The sequence below is a fragment of the Anabrus simplex genome, chromosome 9 (assembly GCF_040414725.1).
Source record: "Anabrus simplex isolate iqAnaSimp1 chromosome 9, ASM4041472v1, whole genome shotgun sequence".
Taxonomy (NCBI): domain Eukaryota; kingdom Metazoa; phylum Arthropoda; class Insecta; order Orthoptera; family Tettigoniidae; genus Anabrus; species Anabrus simplex.
Genome location: NC_090273.1, coordinates 80081615 through 80102905, shown reverse-complemented (window position 1 = coordinate 80102905; position 21291 = coordinate 80081615). Strand labels below are relative to the sequence as shown.

The 21291-nt window shown below is 36.9% G+C and overlaps 2 protein-coding genes across 3 annotated transcripts in view; one reads left to right on the top strand and one right to left on the bottom strand.

Moving 5' to 3' along the window:
• The window catches only part of Zw10 (Zeste-white 10), a 196409-nt gene extending 195841 nt beyond the window's left edge, over window positions 1-568 (bottom strand). Inside the window, exon 1 of the mRNA XM_067153573.2 lies at window positions 431-568. Within this exon, the coding sequence (XP_067009674.1) occupies window positions 431-467 (37 nt within the window). The 5' untranslated portion in view covers window positions 468-568. The remainder of the gene's footprint in view (window positions 1-430) is intronic.
• Window positions 569-922: 354 nt separating this feature from the next.
• LOC136881069 (zinc transporter 6) overlaps window positions 923-21291 on the top strand; it is a 109101-nt gene continuing 88732 nt past the window's right edge. For both annotated transcript variants that reach the window (XM_067153678.2, XM_067153677.2), the window contains exons 1-3: window positions 923-1219; window positions 13647-13800; window positions 13985-14027. In XM_067153678.2, the coding sequence (XP_067009779.2) occupies window positions 1193-1219; window positions 13647-13800; window positions 13985-14027 (224 nt within the window). In that variant the 5' untranslated portion in view covers window positions 923-1192. The remainder of the gene's footprint in view (window positions 1220-13646; window positions 13801-13984; window positions 14028-21291) is intronic.

The window sequence follows — 21291 nt, the reverse complement described above, 5'->3', positions numbered from 1 at the left end:
GAAGATACCTGTTTGAGTGCCACACCATGAACGAAAATGTTGACATCTTTCCTTGATATATTGCAAGTTATCAAATCGCTTAATCAAACTGGTGTCCGCCTACACAGTGTAACGGTTAGCGTTATTAGCTACCGACCTCGGACGCCCGGGTTCAATTCCCGGCACTGCCAGATATTTCCGAATGGTAGAAGGGCTGTTGTGTGGTTAAAATGGTACAAAACTAATCTTCATTGGGTGTGTGTCTGAAAAGGGCTGCACCACCTCGAGACGAGGACATGACTTTAAACATAGTATCACCACAATAACTGACCTAACTTAAACATCATCATCATAGTAATCTCGAGACGGCTACTTCCTCAGGTTAAGGTAATGTCTAAATGTCACTTTATATATTAGAACATGTTCATAAAAGAGAGATTTATTAAGTTACCTGCTGTACGCAGTACTTCGGCTAGGAAGGTACCCATTATTTATAATATATAAACGAAACTTTCAATCAATGACTCTCTGAAGTGTCCAGTAAAAGTAATGGTACAAAATCCAATCCAATCACTTGGTCAGAAAACATCCGCGAATCACAAAAACAAACCACCATACTACACGAATTCCCGCGCCGATATCAGTGGTGACACATAGCAAAAATAAATGCAGAAGCATGCAACAATCCAGATGAATATGGTATTTTGAAATTAAAAAGATATTAATAATCTTAGAGTAAAATGTAATAAGAATTTAGATGTTATAACGTTTGATCATATTACTGAAGTTTTTTTAAAGAAATTAAATTGTATACGGACGTGTGGCTTTCCTGGGGTAGAAGGCAACTGTCAAAAAGAAGAAAGAAAAAAAAGGAAACATTGAAATTCAGTGACATCTAGCGGTCAATTCAAGTTAGTTGTTTCGTCTTTTGTTTTTAATGCCAGCTGTTATCAGGTTGTCAGCTTCCCGTCAGTTCCGCCGATGTTCTTGTGCAGAGGCGGTTGAAGCTTGAGAATATTGCTGCAAATAAATGATAATAGAAATATATATATATAAATAACTGAAAATAGTTCTAATGTGTCTCGTGATGTTTGTATGTAGATGGATATACGGTTACATGTTATGTTTGACTAGCAATAGCATGCCGATAAACGCATTATATTGTGTGTCATAAGTTGTGAATATTTTACCATGCTGGAATTTCTCCTGGAGAATGGTCATGGATACTTTCCCAAAAAAGGTAAATATTATTCTGTTTACTGACTCTTCAAACCACGAATGTTGGAATTTGTCCGAAAGAATACAATATTACAATTTTTAGGTTCTAGCATTCTTTGAAGATACTATTTTCACTCATATAGCAAGGTAAACAAAAGTACCCTTCATGATTTACTGCGGAACGGGTTAAAATAAGGAAATATATTCTTCCTATAGCATTATTTTCCTTGCTAATAATAGAAAGTGTTTTTAAAGTTTCTTGTATTATCCAGAGACTATTCCTTTTTAAATAAAATAAAATAAAATTCCTATTGATAGTTACCTTACATTTCCATTTCATAAGGTGATTTGCATGTCATCTTGTGGGATATTTTCCTTCACACTGTATTTTATATTGTATCAGAAAAGCCCCATATGGCACATAACTCCAAAAGTAAATGTGCCTGTGTTATCAATTTTTTTGTGTTCTGTTTTGTATCTTATGAAGCTATGTTTAGAAGACATTACTTCATCTCCTGTATTTTCCGTCTTGCATGAAGGCCGGTGAAGGGGTTTGTTTTTGCAGAAAAACATGAAAACTATTGGATAAAGATGGAGGTTGTACGGCTGAGTGTGTCGGACAGTGACAAAGAAAGATGAGCAGATTTTCCATACCATGATGAAAATGCTGAGATGGTCCCTTGGAATAACAAATTTAGAGAAAGTGAAGAATGAACATGTTCGTAAAATATTTAGTGTTGCTTCAATCAATGTGAGAGTCAAGGCTAAAATGGTATGGTCATATTCTGTCCAGCGATGATGAGTCTGTTGCAAAATTAGTGACTAGTATATTAGTATGAAGTAATAGGCCAAGAGGACATCCAAAGATCAGATGGCATGAAAGATGACATGAAGCGAACAGATCTTGCATCCAGTAATGCACTAGAGGTTGTTAAGTGACGCAAGCAATGGCGTCAAGTGGACCCTGCAATTGAGTGAATAAGCTCTAAGAAGACAATTTTTTAAACTACCCCAGAAAAATAAAATTGCAGGGGGTTAGGTCAGGTGACTAGGGACCAGGAGGGCACAAATCCTTAGTAATAACGCTGTTCTGCTGGAACACACTATAAATTTCTCTCATCAAGATATTGACTGTATAAGCCGTAGTAAAGTCTGATTGAAAGAAGGTGGAATTACGAGGGTCGAGTCGTAAGTCGTGGCATTTGGAAATATAGGGCATGTACTTATGCATAGTGCCTGAAGACAAATTCTGACTTCAGGAGATTCTCGTAGGAAAGTGACAGACAGGCCATTGGTAACCATTGTTTTATGATGGTATAGACAGCAAATACACAAGACTATGTACAAAGGACAGGTCTCCACTGGTTACAGACCTTCAAAATAATCACCCAATGTTTCCACTGTGCGTTGCCAGTGGTGGGGCAGACGCTGAATACCGTTCGCTGCATGTGTATCGCTAACGTGTGACACCTCTCTCCGAAATGCTGTTACAATGTCCTCTTTGTTAGCAAACCGTTGTCCATGTAATGGCTTCTTGACTTTGGGGATTAGATCATATTCACACACCTAATGTTTCCTGCAGCTCTGCATGGCATTGGCATGCATTTCTGCTGTGGAGAACTGCTGTTTTAATATTCAATCGTTGCTCCTGCTTCTTGACTTCCATTTTGTGACACTCTCACTCACACACTGAAGTTGGGGGCATGCTTAGACCCACACTGTTGTTTACATACACCATCTAGCGGCATCGTACGCAAGTACATGCCGTACGTTTCCAAACGCGTATCTTAGATTTTCCGTGTTGTCTCTTGTTACATGTGATAAAATTCATTTTTGTGTCCGTATTGAAAGTATTTGTATAAATAACACTAGTATGTTTTTATTATTCTCCCACCTGTTCAGTACTATACAATCTTAAAAGTTAGGACTTTGTCCTTATCAAAATGTTAACATAAAAATTAATACGTTGGATAGTACATGTTTCGCCTGTCAATAGTAGGCATCATCAGCCATTTTTACCTTATGAATAGATCAGGTACCTGATGGAGAATGATTTATGAATACTGTTAAAAACTATGTCTTGTAAAATGGATTAGAGATCGTTAAACAACTATTGCAATATAAAATGTGGTATACTATTACTTACCGTAACAATATTTGTGTTAATATTTGAGTCTAAAAATATACAACACAGGTAGTTGGTTCTTGATATTAAAAGATGTTGCAATAAAGATAAAAATCAGAAAGTACATTTCCATATAACTTAATTGTCAAATGACGTGTTAAAAACTTGAGGAAAGTTGAGCATTGGTAATGGTCGTTGGTTCTTGGAATTAATAAGTATTGATTTTGATTTATATGCTTATAAATTTGAAGAATTTTCATATGGCCTGGTTCTTTTTAAGATAAAATTAGTTGGAATGCTGGTGCCGTAGACTATATTGAAGTTTGTGCAGACGTCGTTAGGCCATCTTCTTTAATGTAGTATTTGTGGGAAGAGTTTGTTGTTGAACGTGTTGAGGTGAGCGTACTAGTCGAAAGGGAACGTTGTTGTCAATCGGTGGGTAGCCAGATACCAGGTTGTCGGCACCTTGCAAACCGAAGATCTGGTGGCGATATGTGAATGATACATTCGTCATATGGATGGAAGGTAAAGACAATCTTGGTCATTTTCTGGATCACCTAAATCGCCAGCACCCTTCCATTTGATTCACCATGGAAATGGAATCTGACGGCAAAATACCATTTTTAGATGTTCTCGTCACAAAGAAAGAGGATGGATCTTTAGGACACAGCGTTTATCGTAAGCCTACACACACCAACAGATATCTCCACGCAGATTCTCACCATCACCCTGTCCAGAAACATGGTATCCTTACAACTCTGACTACCAGGGCCAGGAGGATTTGTGAAGTGTCAGATCAACAAGAGGAAATTAACACCTTGAGAACAACCTTTGAGAGCAAAGGTTACAGCAGAGCTTTGATCTCAACGGTTCTGAAATCGACACTTAATCGGACTTCTGTTAAGAAAAAAGAAAAGACGTCTCGCAGCAGAGCACAACAAACGTAACGATACACAACCTCCACAGCAACAACAATAACGACCATATAACGTACATAGACGAGAGAAGTGTCACCACCAACTACTCTGATATTAAAACCTATCTTGCTACATCAACTCAATTTTCAAATTCTTTCTGACAAGAGTTCTCATAACATACCAATGCAAAGTATATCAACTATAGAACATTCTCGATATTCAACTTAACCAACACAAGAACCACAAGAGGATTGAAGAATGAATGCAACGCAACATGAACTCAAATTTTAATAGACGTTTTTAAAATATACCATGTTTTAATGTGTTTAATGTGCTATATATTTTTAGTGTCTTATGATGTGGCATATATATTTTAATGTGTTTATGTACTCATGTCCATGCTCAATCAATAGGTTTTAGTTTATTCTAACCATCACTACTTTTAATCAGAGCCATTTTAACGCAACATACTGCAATATATTTTACTTCCATTTTTTATCAGACATCCGGATGTTCTTAAGTAACTTCTTTGTAATTCATCTAATGACTGTAAAATTGGTGTGCTAGCTGATGATGGCCAAGATAGGTCGAAACCGGTACTAGTGCAGTAATTCATCCACAATAAATGTATTGATCGGTGGAATATTTTTCTTATCTATTACATTGAATCCAATCAATACGGAATATGAAACTTATAAATAATAATAAAGCAATATTGTCCAAGAATTATCAGGGAGGCGGTTGAAATACGTAAACACCCAGATAATTTCAACCGCGATACAGGCTACAACCTATCATGGCTACCTATTATCAGAACCGTTAGAGAGTAATGCTTTACTGTTGCCATTCATTGTCTTTAGCTGGGGCTAAAATGGCGTCCCGTTTACATCTTAGGGCACCATTTCAAGTTCCTTGTTGCTTTCTCGTAGCAACCTGTTATGCGTCGTTTCATTTCTCTGTTGTCTTCTGATGAAGAAAGGCAAGGTTCCTTTCGAAACGCGTTGAGTGTGCTTTATATTTAATTACATGGCATAAGCCCAAAAATATACCTCATGAAATGTAGACTACTCTCAACACACTATACACCAATTTTTTTAATCGTAAAGGGGCACTTCACATTTATGGAATCAGGATCCTCAACGCTCCAAAACTCATGTTACCATTGAGGTGGATCTTAGCCTCATCTGTGAAAAATACTAAATTTGGGTCTATTTCACCATTGTAGGCCTATACATTACTCAGAATCCACCAACAAAACCTGCACCTATGTACAGGATCAACCTGTTGCCGAGTACGTGCCACAGTTATTTTATGTTTTTAACTTGATAATTTTGTAGCATTTTGCACAGAGCCATAAGTATTTCCTAGTTGTTGTGTGAGATTACTAAACGAAATTCTTTTAGAGGATTTCCCTAATGATGATCAGTGTCATCTAGGCTAATTTTTCTCTGTGAGAACTCTATGTGTCTGGTTAGTTTCTTAGGCTGAACACTTCCCGTAGAAAAATTTTACAAGTTGCTTTACGTTGCACCGGCACAGACAGGTCTTACAACGACGATGGGATAAGAAAGGGCTAGGAGTGGGAAGGAAGCAGCCGTGGCCTTAATTAAGGTACAGCCCCAGCATTTGCCTGGTGTGAAAATGGGAAACCGTGGAAAATCATCTTCACGGCTGCCGACAGGGGTGTTTGAAGCCACTATCTCCCGAATCCAAGCTTACAGCCGCGCCATTAATCGCATGGCCAACTTGCTCAGTAGAAGAAACATATTGAGCAGTAGTAAATGTACACTGATTCATCATACACTTCATGGTTTAATACACAAAACAGAACAGTATACAACTCTCAAACATGTCTTTCAGTAGGCTCTAACAAATTTGTCATGCATCCAAGGCTAGGACAGATGTGTGCTGCTCTGGGTACATATGTTGTTGCCAAACTAATGAGGATAAATTAATATAAATACACACACATGAACATAACCCTTATGAGAGTATTTAGGGGTTGTGGTAAGGATGTAAAGGAGAGGGCACATACTGTAAGTCTCTGGTATGACCGTAGTTAGAGTATGGCTCCAGTGTATGGGACTCTCACCAGGACTACTTGATACAAGAACTGGAAAATATTAAAAGGAAAGCATTAGTTTGTTTTTTTTTTTTTTTTTTTTGCTAGTTGCTTTACGTCGCACCGACACAGATAGGTCTTATGGCGACGATGGGACAAGGAAGGGCTAGGAGTGGGAAGGAAGCGGCCGTGGCCTTAATTAAGGTACAGCCCCAGCATTTGCCTGGTGTGAAAATGGGAAACCACGGAAAACCATTTTCAGGGCTGCCGACAGTGGGGTTCGAACCTACTATCTCCCGAATACTGGATACTGGCCGCACTTAAGCGACTGCAGCTATCGAGCTCGGTCATTAGTTTGTTCTTGTTGATTTCTGACAAAGGAGTAATGTTACGAGAATGTTGCAAACTTCGGGCTGGGAAGACTTGGGAGTAAGGAGAAGAGATGCTTGACTATGTGGTATGTTTCAAGCTGTCAGTGGAGAGTTGGCGTGGAATGATGTAAGTTGATGAATAAGCTTGAGTGCAGTTTTTAAAAGTAGGAAAGATCATAGTATGAAGATAAAGTTGGAATTCAAGAGGACAGATGGGGGCAAATATTCACTTATGGGATTAGGAGTAAGAGATGGGAATAAATTACCAAGGGAAATGTTCCATAAATTTCCAAGTTTGTTGAAAATATTTAAGAAAAGAACAGGTAAACAACTGATACAGAATCTGCCACCTGGGCAACAGCCTTAAATGCAATTCATTAATAATTGATTGATTGGAATATGCTGAAGAGAAACAGATGATAGGTTGAATACACTTACAACTAAATGAAGTCTAACCCCTTATGCTGTAAAGAAATCAATAGTCTGATGCGGCAGCTTGTAGGTATGGCATGAGGAACAGATACTGCACTCTAAGCTACAAACATTCGTCGTGATAGACAGTGCAAACTCTCTGAAAGAGATGCACATTCATAATTAAACACTTTATTATGCAGTACTTATAGTAAATGTGTAACTAAAACACAATTGTACTACCACTCTCAAACTTCACAGTAGCAACTCAGTTAGCAAAGGTCACCGCAGATGGAACAAGTGTTTATTGTCAGGCCTTCAGACTTGAGATAGGTGCTTCCCCTTCGCACCCCAAACTGTATCCACAAGACGACCATAGTACCTGGTGCTGGGGTGGCTGAGTTGGTAGGAAGTAACTAAGCTGCTAGCAACAAAAGACAATTGTGCTTCAGTAGAACAGCTAGCACCTTACTGGAGAGCCCATAAGCAAGTTCTACCCAAGGAATTATACCAACTTCACTGCTGCCTTTTGACTGAAAATGAATGATCACATTAGACCATTCCCAAGAACTCTTAAATGGTCGTCCTCATCAGCTAACTTTGAGAATGTTTGATGTCATGCACCCTTACTTAACATTTTGTTGGAAAGCACCAACATTCTTTCAGCTAACAGACATAAGTCATTTCACATGTGCTGTTTCCAGTCATTTGACCGGGTCAGGGTTGAAATGAATGAAGCACCCATCTAGCAGCAAGGATAGGAATTGTGCCGGCTGCCGAAGCCTGTTTCTTTCCTCTGGAGCAATGATTAATGACTGACAGATGAAATGATATTGGAGAGTGTTGCTAGAATGAATGATGACAGGGAAAACGGGAGTATCCAGAGAAAAACCTGTCCCACCTCCGCTTTGTCCAGCACAAATCTCACATGGAGTGACCGGAATTCTAACCACGAAAGCCAGCGGTGAGAGGCCAACGCGCTGCTGCCTTAGCCATGAAGGCTCTTACATGTGCGATACAATCGCATTATTGTGTATATTATGGAACTATCTTTAATAATATAGATGTTTGTAAAACGACACAAGAAACCAAGTAATTCTCTTTGATGGAGCTGGTAAATTATTCCTTGGCTGATGATAGCAGTACAGGGTATTCCAAAAAATGTGGAAAGTAATTGTACCTGTTTATGAGCATAAAGGTGATTTATTACTATGTGGCAATTATCAAGGTGTTAAGCTAATACAACATATAATGAAAATATGGGAAAGAGTAATTGAAGCAAGTTTGAGGAAGTTGCTTACAGTAAACGATCATCCGTATGGGTTTATCAAAGGGAAGAGGACAACGGATCCATGTTTATCATCAAACACGTGGAAGAATAAAGACTGGAAGGAAATCAGGAACTATATTGTGCGGTTTTAGATCTGGAAAAATGGTGTACAGGAGAGTCCCAATAGACCTGGGTTGCTGGTATCTGATGAGATGATATCTGCCAGACAAACTAGTAAGAATAGTAGAAGATATGTATGCAGGGTTAACTTCCGAAGTGTGCAGTCCAGTATGAGAAAATGAAAACTTAGCGGACAAGTTGGCCACACAGTTAGAGGCGCGCAGCTGTGAGCTTGCATCCGTGAGATAGTTGGTTCGAACCTCACTGTCGGCAGCCCTGAAGATGGTTTTCTGTGGTTTCCCATTTCCCCACCAGGCAAATGCTGGAGTTGTACCTTAATTAAGTCCACGGACGCTTCCTTCCCACTGCTAGGCCTTTCCTATCCTATCGTCGCTGTAAGACCTATCTGTGTTGGTGCGACGTAAAGCAAATTGTAAAAAATACCAAAACCTTTGATATTAAGATTGGATTATGTCGGGAATCTGCATTGTTCCCATCTTTATTTGGCTTAGTTCTGGATGTGCTGAGTGAGAAGATCTGTGACTTAAATAGTTCGGAAATGCTCTTCACAGTAATTCTGGCAGGCGCTATGGAAGAATAACTGGAGCAAGTTTGGAAATGGCAAGAGATATTAAAAGTGGTAGACTGAAGGTAAGTTCTGGTAAAAACAAAAGTGATGGTGCATTATAAACTGTGACACGAGATACCGGTAATAGAAATAACTTGTCAATTAATGAATATTTTAAATGTGACAACATTATAATGTATTGAACAGGTGGATTAGAATAAAAACTTTGTTATTACATAATAGAAATAGTCGACAGTAAAGAAAAACTGTTTAACCAAGTTGCAGCCTTTAAATATCTTGGATCAGACATAGATGGGGAAGCAGTGTGTGAAAGGGATGTAAGAGACTGGATCAGAGCTGGTTTGATGAAATAGATAGAGGTGTCAGGCATTGTATGCGATAGGAAAATGCCTTTGACACTAAAGGTTAAGATATACAAAATAGTCGTAAGACTGGTTCTGATGTATGTAGCAGAAATCTGGCCATTGTAGAAAAGAGAACAGATGATGTTGGAGAGAAGTGAAATGAGAATGTTGCAGTGTGAGATGGGTGATTACTTAGACAGAGATTACAGAATGAACAAATTCAGCAAAGATCTGGAGTGATGGTCATCACTGAGAAGATAATAGAAATTAGACTGAGGTGGTATGGACATATTATGTAGGAGGAGAGAATAAGTAGAGCATGTAAAGTGAGCTTGGAATACCCCAGTCAAAGAGAAGGGGTCAAGAGGAAACCAGAAGTTGGGAAGGACTTGGGAGGAAGATATCAGAGACAGCCATAAGTGGAGAAAACTACTGTGGTGAAGAAGAAGAAGAAGAAGGGACAGATTAAGAAATGATGTCAGGAAGGAAAACAGATTAAAAACACTGTCAGACAGAATCAAGAGAAATAAACTGAGACGGATTTGACATGTTCAGATATGGAAAAGAGAAGGAAACTAAAGCAAATGAAGGAGACTAAAATTGAAGGAAGGAAAACAAAGAGAGATCCAGACTAATGTTGTCGGACTGGATCAGGAACAGTATAATGAGAAGGAAACTGGATTAAAACACAGTTGAAGAGTGTTGTATGTCCGGCGCTCCCTTCTCGCTCCGCCAGCCAGCTACACGCGCGCCAAGTGTCATTCTTCTAGCCTCGACGCGCAGCCCTCAGTGCGCGTGCCTGAACAGTCGTGTGTGTACTATAAAGAGGAACTCCCAGCCTGTCCTGATGCCCACTTGCCCCGGTGTCCAGCTCCAGAATACACCCTACGTCGAGCACGGAGGCTACTCCTCTTGAAAATGTGCTTCGGCCAGGTGGACTGAATTTCTGGCAGTACGAGGTCTCACCTGTGGTCACCGCTCCTCTTATTCCGCTGCCCATATCCAGTCATACTATTACATATTTCCCTAATTAATGCAAGCTCCCTTGGTTTCGCCAAGTAAGAATTCTTCCAACATTGAATTTGCTTTTATGAACTCAGCAAGGAAGGACTTTCCAAAACATTTATGTCAGTACTTCTGATAGTTTTCGACTATCGACTTTTCATATCAAGGACTATCTTTTCGAGATAGAAGTGGATGTAAATACTGTAAACTTGTATATAGTGTACAGAAGATAGACTCTTTCTCAAGATTCCTAATTCATTTTGCTTCAAGTTAAATTTCAGTTTTATTTGTGTAAATAGTGTATTTTGCATTTGAAGCGAATAATAAAGTTGTGTTTTGTAAATCTCAACCTTGGTTACAACAAAGAGCAGCAATGGTGGTTGGATAGAAAAAACAAACAAGTATGTAGTAGCATCTCGTAGCAACAAGATTACCTGTTTACGTGGAATGCGATAGGAAAATGCTTTTTAATTTAAAAAGTCTGATGTGCATTGGTAGGGATTTGAACTGTAACTGCCTTGGTGAGAAGCCAGTGATTATGCCCCTGTGGTTCGATAGAGGAAGATGAAAAGGAAATCGATAATGATGATATCTAACTGTTTGAATACTAAGAGCTAGAATGATAATACTATGAAATAATAAGTAATTACAGAATTGAGGGATAGAGCAAAGGGAAATACTTCCAGTATTAGTTGGAGTCGGTCAACTTTTAAATCTCGAGGCGTCATTTATCTTAATAATGTTATTGACGTTTACGTCCCACTAACTACTTTTGTACGGTTTTCGGAGACACCAGGGTGCCAGAATGTAGTCCCGCAAGAGTTCTTTTATGTGCCAGTAAATCTACCAACACGAGGCTGACTTATTTGAGCACCTTCAAATTCCACAGAACAGCCAGGATCGAATCTGCCAAGTTAAGGTTGGAAGGCCAGCACCTCAACCATCTGAGCTACTCAGTCCCGCATTATTTATCGTAAAAGACACTCTGTAATTCTATCACAGGATGTAGCAAACTGGTATCTAATTGTTACAATTAGTATTATGTTCAATACAGGTAAAAACATGAAAATAGTTTTGTGCAGTGTTGATATCTATTACAAGTTTTGCCCATCTTGTCAACTTTCAACAGTTTAAAGATATTTTCACCTTTACAGTTCTTATAAAACTTTTTATTCTTAAAGTGAAGTTATAGGTACATGTTTTGTCCCTCTTGGGGACATCCTTAGCCTAGCTAAGAACGAAAGTTAATTAGAAAAATTAGCATTAAATAAAAGGCGTTATATTCATGTGTACAGCAGATCAGATTTACATGATCTTGGTGTGCCATTTGACAACAAAATTGTGACGTGAAATCCATTTGAAACATCTCGTCGTTATTTAAGTATAAAAGAATTTTACATTGGCAGACACTGGTTAAGAGAGAAAAATCATGACTAGTAGTTCAGTCTTGGTTCTATGCTATGAAATGTAAGGTGTGTTCCATTAATGGATTCTAAACATCTCATCATTGGACAAGTATAGAATCTTACGTTTGTTCGCACACAGGTTAAGAGAAAAAAGTCATGACTAGCATTTCAGTCTTTGTTCTATGCTGCTAATATTGTAAAATGTGTTCTATTAGTGGTTTAATGGATAATAAACATTGTGTGGTAAAATTAGGCTGTTAACACAGGGGGAACTTTTCATATAGTGCCCATTATAAGTTGAAAAGCCGGGCTTGGGTCGTATGGTTTCAATCGTGGAGTAATCTAGAATGAAAATACTGTAGGTTATTGAGAAATTGTGTAAACGTAAACAAGATTGAAAGGTGAAAGGAATATAAGGCACATCTGAGTACTTACATTCCTTGCCGGTCGTTGTGTCGTGGCAGACAAGCCGTGTGCTATGTATGGATAGTTTTCTATTGTTGGCTGGAGGTGATAGCCAAGGCTTAAGGGGGGTCGAGGAGAATGGTGAGTGGGGGAAGAAGTAGGGTGGGCTTGTATTCTCGTTGGGCTTTCTTTAAAGAATGTATTAATTATTTCTTTGGAAAGGATGTTGAGATTCTCTGATATTTCATTCAGGTTACCATTGGGGTTTGTTCTTTGGTCTATGTCGATGAAAATATTTTTGTAAATATTGAGTAAGGTACCTTTATTAGCTGTTCGGAGGATGGAAAGATCTTGTTCTATTGTAGAAAAAGAATGGTTTGAGTCCGACGTGTGGGAGCTCATGGCAGAAAATCTGTTGTGCTTTCTGACTTGTTTTCTGGTAACAAATAAGAAAATTATGCCCTGTTTGGTCTATATAACTGTCTTGGCGTTGTAAGCAATTTAGTTTGTATGCCCCGGAGTTCATATATTTATTATTGTTACTGTGAATGCTTTGATGCTTGCAAATTGTGGAATTGTTATCAGCTGTTCTGAAAGCTGTATTAAAATTTAGTTTTTTGAAGATGTTCATAATTTGATAGATTTTTTCATTGTTAACATTCAACGTGACATCATTTCCTTTCTTTTTGGAATTTTTGAGTAGCTTGATAGAAGGTTTGTTTTTGATTTTATTGATAATTTTGTCAACAAAACTCTTTTTAAAACCATTCCTGTCAGCTATGGTATAAATTATATCCATTTCTTTTTAAAATTTTTCTTCAGACATTGGGATATTGAATGTTCTGTTGATTAAGCTAAAAAATGTCTCTTTTCTGGGCACCAGGATGAAGTGAGTCATGTTTAATAGTGTTGATACTTTGTGTAGGTTTCCTGAATATTGTGAAAGAAGGTTTGTTGTTGCGTCTAGTTAAAGTTAGATCCCAAAAATTGATCGAGTTGTTGATTTCATAATACACTTTGTGATTAATAAACAAAACAACAGCTCATTTCTTACAAATGCTTCTTTTGATAGTCACAATATATTTTCCATTTGTGATCAAGGCTAATGGCTCAATAGAAGGGTCAAAACTAGTCCTAATGTATAATGAATAAATAATAAGACCAGTCCTAATGTATAATGAATAAATAATAACATATAATTTAAGATATTGAATAGGTGGACCTACCCATCTTTGTTAATAGTGATAATGACCATAATGAAATTAATTTCATAAGAGATGGCTGTTAAGTTATGTCACTGATAGGAAAAATCTGACACAGCTGGTTAGTTCTTGGTTCAAATGTTCTCACTGTGTATGAATATGTAAAATAAAATATCAGTATTATTATCTGTTATGAATGAAATTCTATGTGTCTGGTTTCAGCCCTCTCTGTCTTCCTCCTTTACCTCAACTTTAAAGAATGAGATTCTTCCTCTACTTCAGGAGAGGAGAACAAAGCGGGTCTGCTTTCTCCTCGTCTTCTGCCTTGTTTGTTACTTCTTACTTTTAGCATGGAGTTCCAGTACTTGTAGTATGGGTGAGTGGTCTTTCATACTGCTTAACAGTAACATATTTATGGATAGAATTACAAGGCATGTACATGCGTTTTTTAAAATATTGTGATATTTTTATGTGGTACTATCAGTGGTATAAGATTTGAATATGCTTCTGTATTTCTCTTAATCACTATCATTTTGTTATTAATTTTTCTCTCTTTTCAGCTCTGCTAGCATACACTTACACAGTAGGTTTCAATTTGTTAAGGTAAGTTTTTTAAAATATAACTTACACACTTTGAAATCAGATTTGAAACCTTTCTTAAAATCATTTATTTCTTTTATAACTGTGGGTTGCCTGTTGTGACAAAGTACACGTAAAGCCACGCCTCAGAAGTATGATGCCTGAGTTGAACCATGAAACTGGTTCAGCTCAGATGAAATTCTTGTTTGTTCCAATAAATGGGACTAATTTTATCATAATTATAAAGTTCAGTTCATTTTAACACCCAAACTGGTTAACTTCTAACAAAGGTTTCATGTTCCCTATGGGAATCTACATCTATATCATCAAAGGATGCACCTCTGATTCATCTAAATCATTGCCTTCATTATGCCATATTACTTACAGTAATTTTTCTCTAGGCCATTGACATGGCTGCATGATTTCTTCCATTTTTCTATTATGATTTTTGAAAGTTCCTCCTCAGTGCTTCTCCTAATATCTTGGGGTGGGGAGGAAGAAGAAGAAGATTAATTTCCTTGGTGGCAATAGTCAGCTTTTTTTCTCTCTTTTTTTTTTTTTAAATTGTCAGCACTTCTTTCTTGACCGCTAAGAGGTTTTGTATTTTTATTTATTTTAAAGTACGTCTGTCCATATTGTCCATTAATATTTTGCACACCTGGTGCCTAGGCTTATGCTTTCCAGGAGTTGAGAATTTTCCTCCAAGGGTGTTTGTATGTTTCTTCTTGCTCTTTACTTTCATAATAAAACATACTGATTTTTCTGTTACATAAGCAGTACTGTATAGGGCCTACTGTCTAGGAAACTTCTAGCCATTTTCTTCCTCATACATTGCAGTCACATGTGCTATCATCAATCAGTCACTACTGATGTGCATTTAGGACAGTCACCCAGGTGGCAGATTCCCTATCTGTTGTTTTCCTAGCCTTTTCTTAAATGATTGCCAAGAAATTGGAAATTTATTGAACATCTCCCTTGGTAAGTTATTCCAATCCTTAACTCCCCTTCCTATAAACGAATATTTGCCCCAATTTGTCCTCTGGATTTCCAACTTTATCTTCATATTGTGATCTTTCCTACTTTTAAAGACACCACTCAAACTTATTCGTCTACTGATGTCATTCCATGCCATCTCTCCACTGACAGCTCGGAACATACCACTTAACAACAATATCAAATCAAATCAAAATCTCTTTATTTGCAAATGAGGTGTTTACCTCGGTGGCAAATGGTACACTAAAATACATTATTGCCAAGCACTAAATATTAAATTAACAAGAGAATAAAATTTTCCTATAATACAATATTATATAATTTACGCTAACGATTTTTTCTATTAAACACACAGCTCATCCTTAATAAATTTACATTGTTTACAAAATTCTACTTATAATATCTCCTGTACTACATACAAATATAGTCATCTGATATATGTGTATGTATGTTGGGTAATCAGCCCGTAGTATGTGGAATTACTTCAAATGATACTGTACAACTGGTATAAGATTAAAATTTACATTACATTTATTTACTTTTTCTTTTCTTTACCCATTCTGGAACCTAAGTAGCATAACGACCTGCTGCGTCTTAACCAGAGCCCCTTTTACCACCACTTTTCAGAGTTCCTGAAGGGCCTTCACAGCTACCGTAGCGGTCCCAGGGCCCTCGAAGTCCCCACTGTACTTCACCCCTACAGGCAGTCCCCTACTTTGGCTGTCCAAACTCCTTAGACCAGGGGATGGAATTAATTTATTTACACACATTTTTAATTTACAATAACCTGCACTGGTCGAATGCCCTCTAACACTTCATTTATTTTCTCTGTTGCTGTTTATTCTCTTTTTGAATATCTGTACAGATTTTGGAAAAGGATCAAACACTACCCCTGGTAAACTGTTCCACTCCTTCACACCCTTCCCAATGAATGAAAATTTACCCCAATCACTTCTGCTAAAATTCCTTCTAATTTTATATTTGTGGTCAGTCCTGCCGATATAATTATTTTCCAACTGAAGCCTCTCACGGATATCTCCCCATGCTGCTTCTCCTGTATAGGCTCTATATAAACCTATAGGTCTAGTTTTCTCCCTTCTCTTACTTAAAGTTTCCCACCCTAGTTCCTTTAACATTTCTGATACACTACTCTTTCTCCTGAAATCCCCTGTTACAAATCTTGCTGCTTTCCTCTGCACACTATCTATTTCTTTTATTAGGTATTCTTGGTGAGGATCCCAAACACTGTTTGCATATTCCAATAATGGACGAACCATACTTAAGTAACTTTTCTCTTTTAATTCTTTGTTGCATCCTTTAAGTAGCCTCATTATGACATGTAACAATCTGTATGCTTTCCCAACAATGTCATCCACATGACCCTTCCAATGCAAATTACTTTCAAATCTTACACCTAAGTATTTGCACTTGCCATCTTTTGGGATAACTACCCCATCCAAAGTATATTCAAATTCAGTTTTAAAACTCCTGTTTGTAAATGTTGTAACAGTTGATTTGCCTCCATTAACTTTCATGTTATTCTCTTTAACCCATTGTTGGATACTCTCAAGGTCCCTTTGTAATTCTGAACAATCCTCAATGGTATTTATTTCCCTGTAAACAATTATGTCATCTGCATACAATCTTATTTTTGATGTTATATTGTTCCCTAAATCATTTACGTATATTAAGAAAAGTAACGGACCGATTATACTACCCTGTGCAATTCCCTTCCAAACTTTCTCTTCCTGCGATACGTTAATTCCTACTTTGACTTTCTGAACCCTTGAATTTAGAAATGTTTTTACCCAACGTGTAACCCTTACGTCCAATCCTATTCCCTCCAATTTCTTTAATAATATTCCATGTTCCACTCTATCAAAGGCTTTGGAAAGATCTATGGCTATGCAATCTAACTGGCCTCCTGAATCTAATTGATCTGATATGTCCTGCTGAAATCCCACCAGTTGTGCCTCACAAGAATATTTCTTTCTAAATCCATACTGGCTCCTCATGAACCAATTTTTATCATTTAATTTAATTTAATTTTAATTTAATCCACCTATTCAATACTTTTATTTCCACTTACAGTGGTTACATAAATAGACTCACAGTTAACATGTCCCATTTAACTGTGAGTCTATTTATGTAACTACTATAAGTGGAAATAAAAGTATTGAATACGTGGATTAAATTAAAACACCTTTATTGTTGTTGAACTGTAAATTTTCAATATTGACCAAAAATGAGATTTATAACATGTAACATACCACTTAGTCGAGCAGCTCGTCTCTTTTTCCCCCAAGTCTTCCCAGCCCAAACTTTGCAACATTTTGTAACGCTACTCTTTTGTCGGTAATCACCCAGAACAAATCGAGCTCCTTTTCTTTGGATTTTTCCAGTTTTTTAATCTGGTGAGGGTCCCAACACTGGAACCATACTCTAGTTGGGGTCTTACCACAGACTTATATGCCATCGCCTTTACATCCCTACTACAACCTCTAAATACTCTCATAACCATGTGCAGAGATCTGGACCCTTTATTTACAATCATATTTATGTGATTACCCCAATGAAAATCTTTCCTTATATTAAGACCTAGGTACTTGACGATCGCCAAAAGGAATTTTCACCCCATCAATGCAGTCATTAAAAATGAGAGGACTTTTCCTATTTGTGAAACTCACAACCTGACTTTTAACCCCATTTATCATCATACTGTTCATCTCACAACATTATCGAGGTCATGTTGCAGTTGCTCACAGTCTTGTAACTTATTTATTACTCTGTACAGAATAACATCATCTGCAGAAAGCCTTTTCTCTGATTCCACTTCTTTTCACATATCATTGATATATATAAGAAAACATAAAGGTCCAGTAATACTACCTTGAGGAATTCCCCTCTTAATTATTACAGGGGCAGATAAAGCTTTGCCTACTTTCTCTGTTCTGTTTTCTAGAAACAGAGCCACCCATTCAGTCACTCTTTTGTCAAGTTCATTTCCTCTCATTTTTGCTAGTAGTCTCCCATGATCTACCCTATCAAATGCCTTAGATAGGTCAGTCGCAATACAGTCCAATTGACCTGCTGAATCCAGGATATCTGCTATATCTTGCTGGAATCCTACAAGTTGAGCTTCAGAGGAATAACCTTTCCTAAATCCAAACTTCCTTCTATCAAACCAGTTATTAATTTTGCAAACATGTCTAATATAATCAGAAAGAATGCTTTCCCAAAGTTTACATGCAATGCATGTCAAACTGACTGTCCTGTAATCTTCAGCTTTATGCCTATCACCCCTTCCTTTATACACAGGGGCTACTATAGCAACTCTCCATTCATTTGGTATAGCTCCTTCTTGCAAACAATAATGAAATAAGTACTTCAGATATGGTACTATATCCCAACCCATTGTCTTTAGTATATCCTCCAAAACCTTATTAATTCCAGCTGCTTTTCTAGTTTTCAACTTTTGTATCTTACTCTAAATGTCATTGTTGTCATAGGTGAATTTTAATACTTCTTCAGTATTAGTCACCTCCTCTGTCTGGACGTTATCCTTGTAACCAACAATCTTTACATTCTGCTGACTAAATACTTCTGCCTTTTGAAGATCCTCGCATACACACTCCCCTTGTTCATTAATGATTCCTGGAATGGCCTCCTAGGAACCTGTTTCAGCCTTAAAGTGCCTATACGTACTCTTCCATTTTTCACTAAAATTTGTATGACCGCCAGTTATGCTTGTCATCATGTTAGCCTTAGCTGACTTCTTTGCTAGATTAAATTTCCTATTAAGTTCCTTCAATTTCCCCTTACTTCCACAGCCATTTCTAACTCTATTTCTTTCTAACCTGCACCTCCTCCTTAGTCTCTTTACTTCTCTGTTATAATATAGTGGATCTTTACTATTCTTTACAACCTTTAAAAGTACAAACCTATTTTCACATTCCTAAACAATTGCTTTAGACCCATCCAAGAGCCTGTTTACATTTTTATTTACTGTTTTCCAGCGATCATAGTTACTTTTTAAAAACTCCCTCATATGCCTGTTTTATCAGCCATAAGGTACTGCCTAATAGTCCTCATTTTAATACAGTATCTTCCTTTCTTTCACAGTTATTTTTAACTACCACAAAAGCAGCTTGGTGATCATTAATACCATCTATTACGTCAGTTTCTCTATAGAGCTCATCTGGTTTTACCAGCACCACATCCAGAATATTCTTCTCTCTAGTTGGTTCCATCACTTTCTGAATCAGATGCCCTTCCCATATTAACTTATTGCCATGCTATTAAGCTCCTTTCCTTTTTGGCATGCTCGATAATAACGCACAAGTAAAATTACTCACTTCAGTAAATGGTTAAGATCTAGGAATTACTATATATACACTGAAGTAATAACTATTATTCAAATCTAATAAGAACAGAAATGATGCAAAGTAATAATTAAGAGGGACAGTAATAAACAAACATTTGAAGACAACACAGGGAAGCTAGCTAATGTTACATGTCATTATTACGATCAAAGATGAGAAGGTCCACCTATTCAACACTGTATATAATATGTAAATATTATTTATTACATCAGGACTAGTTTCAACCCTTGTTTTGGGTCATCTTCAGCCTTAATAGAAAAGAACATTACATGTTTTTTGCAGACACCAACACCTAATATAACACTATCGGCATGTCTTGAAACATTGATAAAATATGTTGTGGTTATACATGAGTCCATTCAAATTGCAAGGTAAAAGCTACACCAAAAGGATATCATAATAATGTACTGTTTTATAGTAAGACTATGATTTTCTTAACCCTAGAGCTGCTGCAGGTTTATCTCTCAAATGCTGCACTTATTTTCCTCAATATACACAACGAAAATGAATTCATGCCTATAATCACATATTAATCCTAATAAATCTATATTATACAACAATAGATAGCTGAAAGACTTATCTATATGAAGATAACACAAATAACAAAAAAATATTGTCACAATTTCTTATTATCATAAAATACAATTATAAAATGTTTTGAACAAAGGAAATTGTTGAAAGATTTTGTTCAAACAAAAGACTTTCTGATAGATGATTTATTCCTGAAACATGATATTCTGAAACACACATGTATTTTCTTTCATATTCCCCCACAGACTCCACTTTTCATTTTGAATACTGTACTCAGAAAAACACAATTCTTTCCTGTGTTGTGATCAAATTCCTTACATTGATCTACACACATATCAACAGTTCACACTCATCCCTTCGCTGGTTTCTTCAAATATTGGCATACTGCAAATAATAACATAACTTGCACCGACTTGAACATCATTCCGATTATCAGAATTTTCCATTACATCCGAGGCACCTTGTACTTTGCTGTCACTTTCACTACTTTCACGAATTATTTAATCATGGAATTGACATGGTAACCACTGTCACCATCAGTACTGTCACTAAGATCTTCGAAAATCAAGCGCTTTATCTCAGAATCGTCAACAAAGCCTGCTGCCATCTTGATTCTAAGAACATATGAAAGTACTTTCACTTCTACAATTAAATTAACTTCTCCAGATTATTTCCTATTTTTCAAACACTTCAAAAAATTAAGATAAACGTCTAAGTATTCAGCTGATATGTATATTAGTGCCATCTGGTGTCCAGTTATAAACCTACAGCAGAAGAACATCATCATCTCTCAGAAAGATGATCGCACTTGATGAAATAGTGCACCATCTTCCAGTGCTAGGGTTAAAAGAAAAAGTGACACTCAAGTGCTGTACGTATGTGCAAGTGATATCAATTTTAATTGACTCATGTATAACCACAATGTATTTTATCAGTGTTTCAAGACATGCCAATGGTGTTATATTATGTGTCGGTGTTTGCAAGTTACATGTAATGTTCTTTTCCATTTATAATTTAAGGCTGAAGATGACCCAATACAACAGTCGAAACTAATCCTGATGTAATAAATACGGTAATATTAACACATATACAGTATTGAATATGATTCAGAAGAATTAAATTTATCAGTGCTCCAAATTGAAGGAAGAGAAGAGGATTCTAAGGAATAAACGCTTACGATTCAAGCTCATAATATTTTTACGAAGGAAGTTCATTTTTACTGACAATCAAAGGGCAGCTGGGTCTGACAGGATGAAGAGGTTTTGGGAGTGGAAGAAGAAGAAGAAGAAGCTGAAAAGCTGACTCTATTTAATACTATTAGACTAATGTATATGACTGATTAAAGTGCTACAATGAGGCTGTAAACTATGCAAAAAATATAT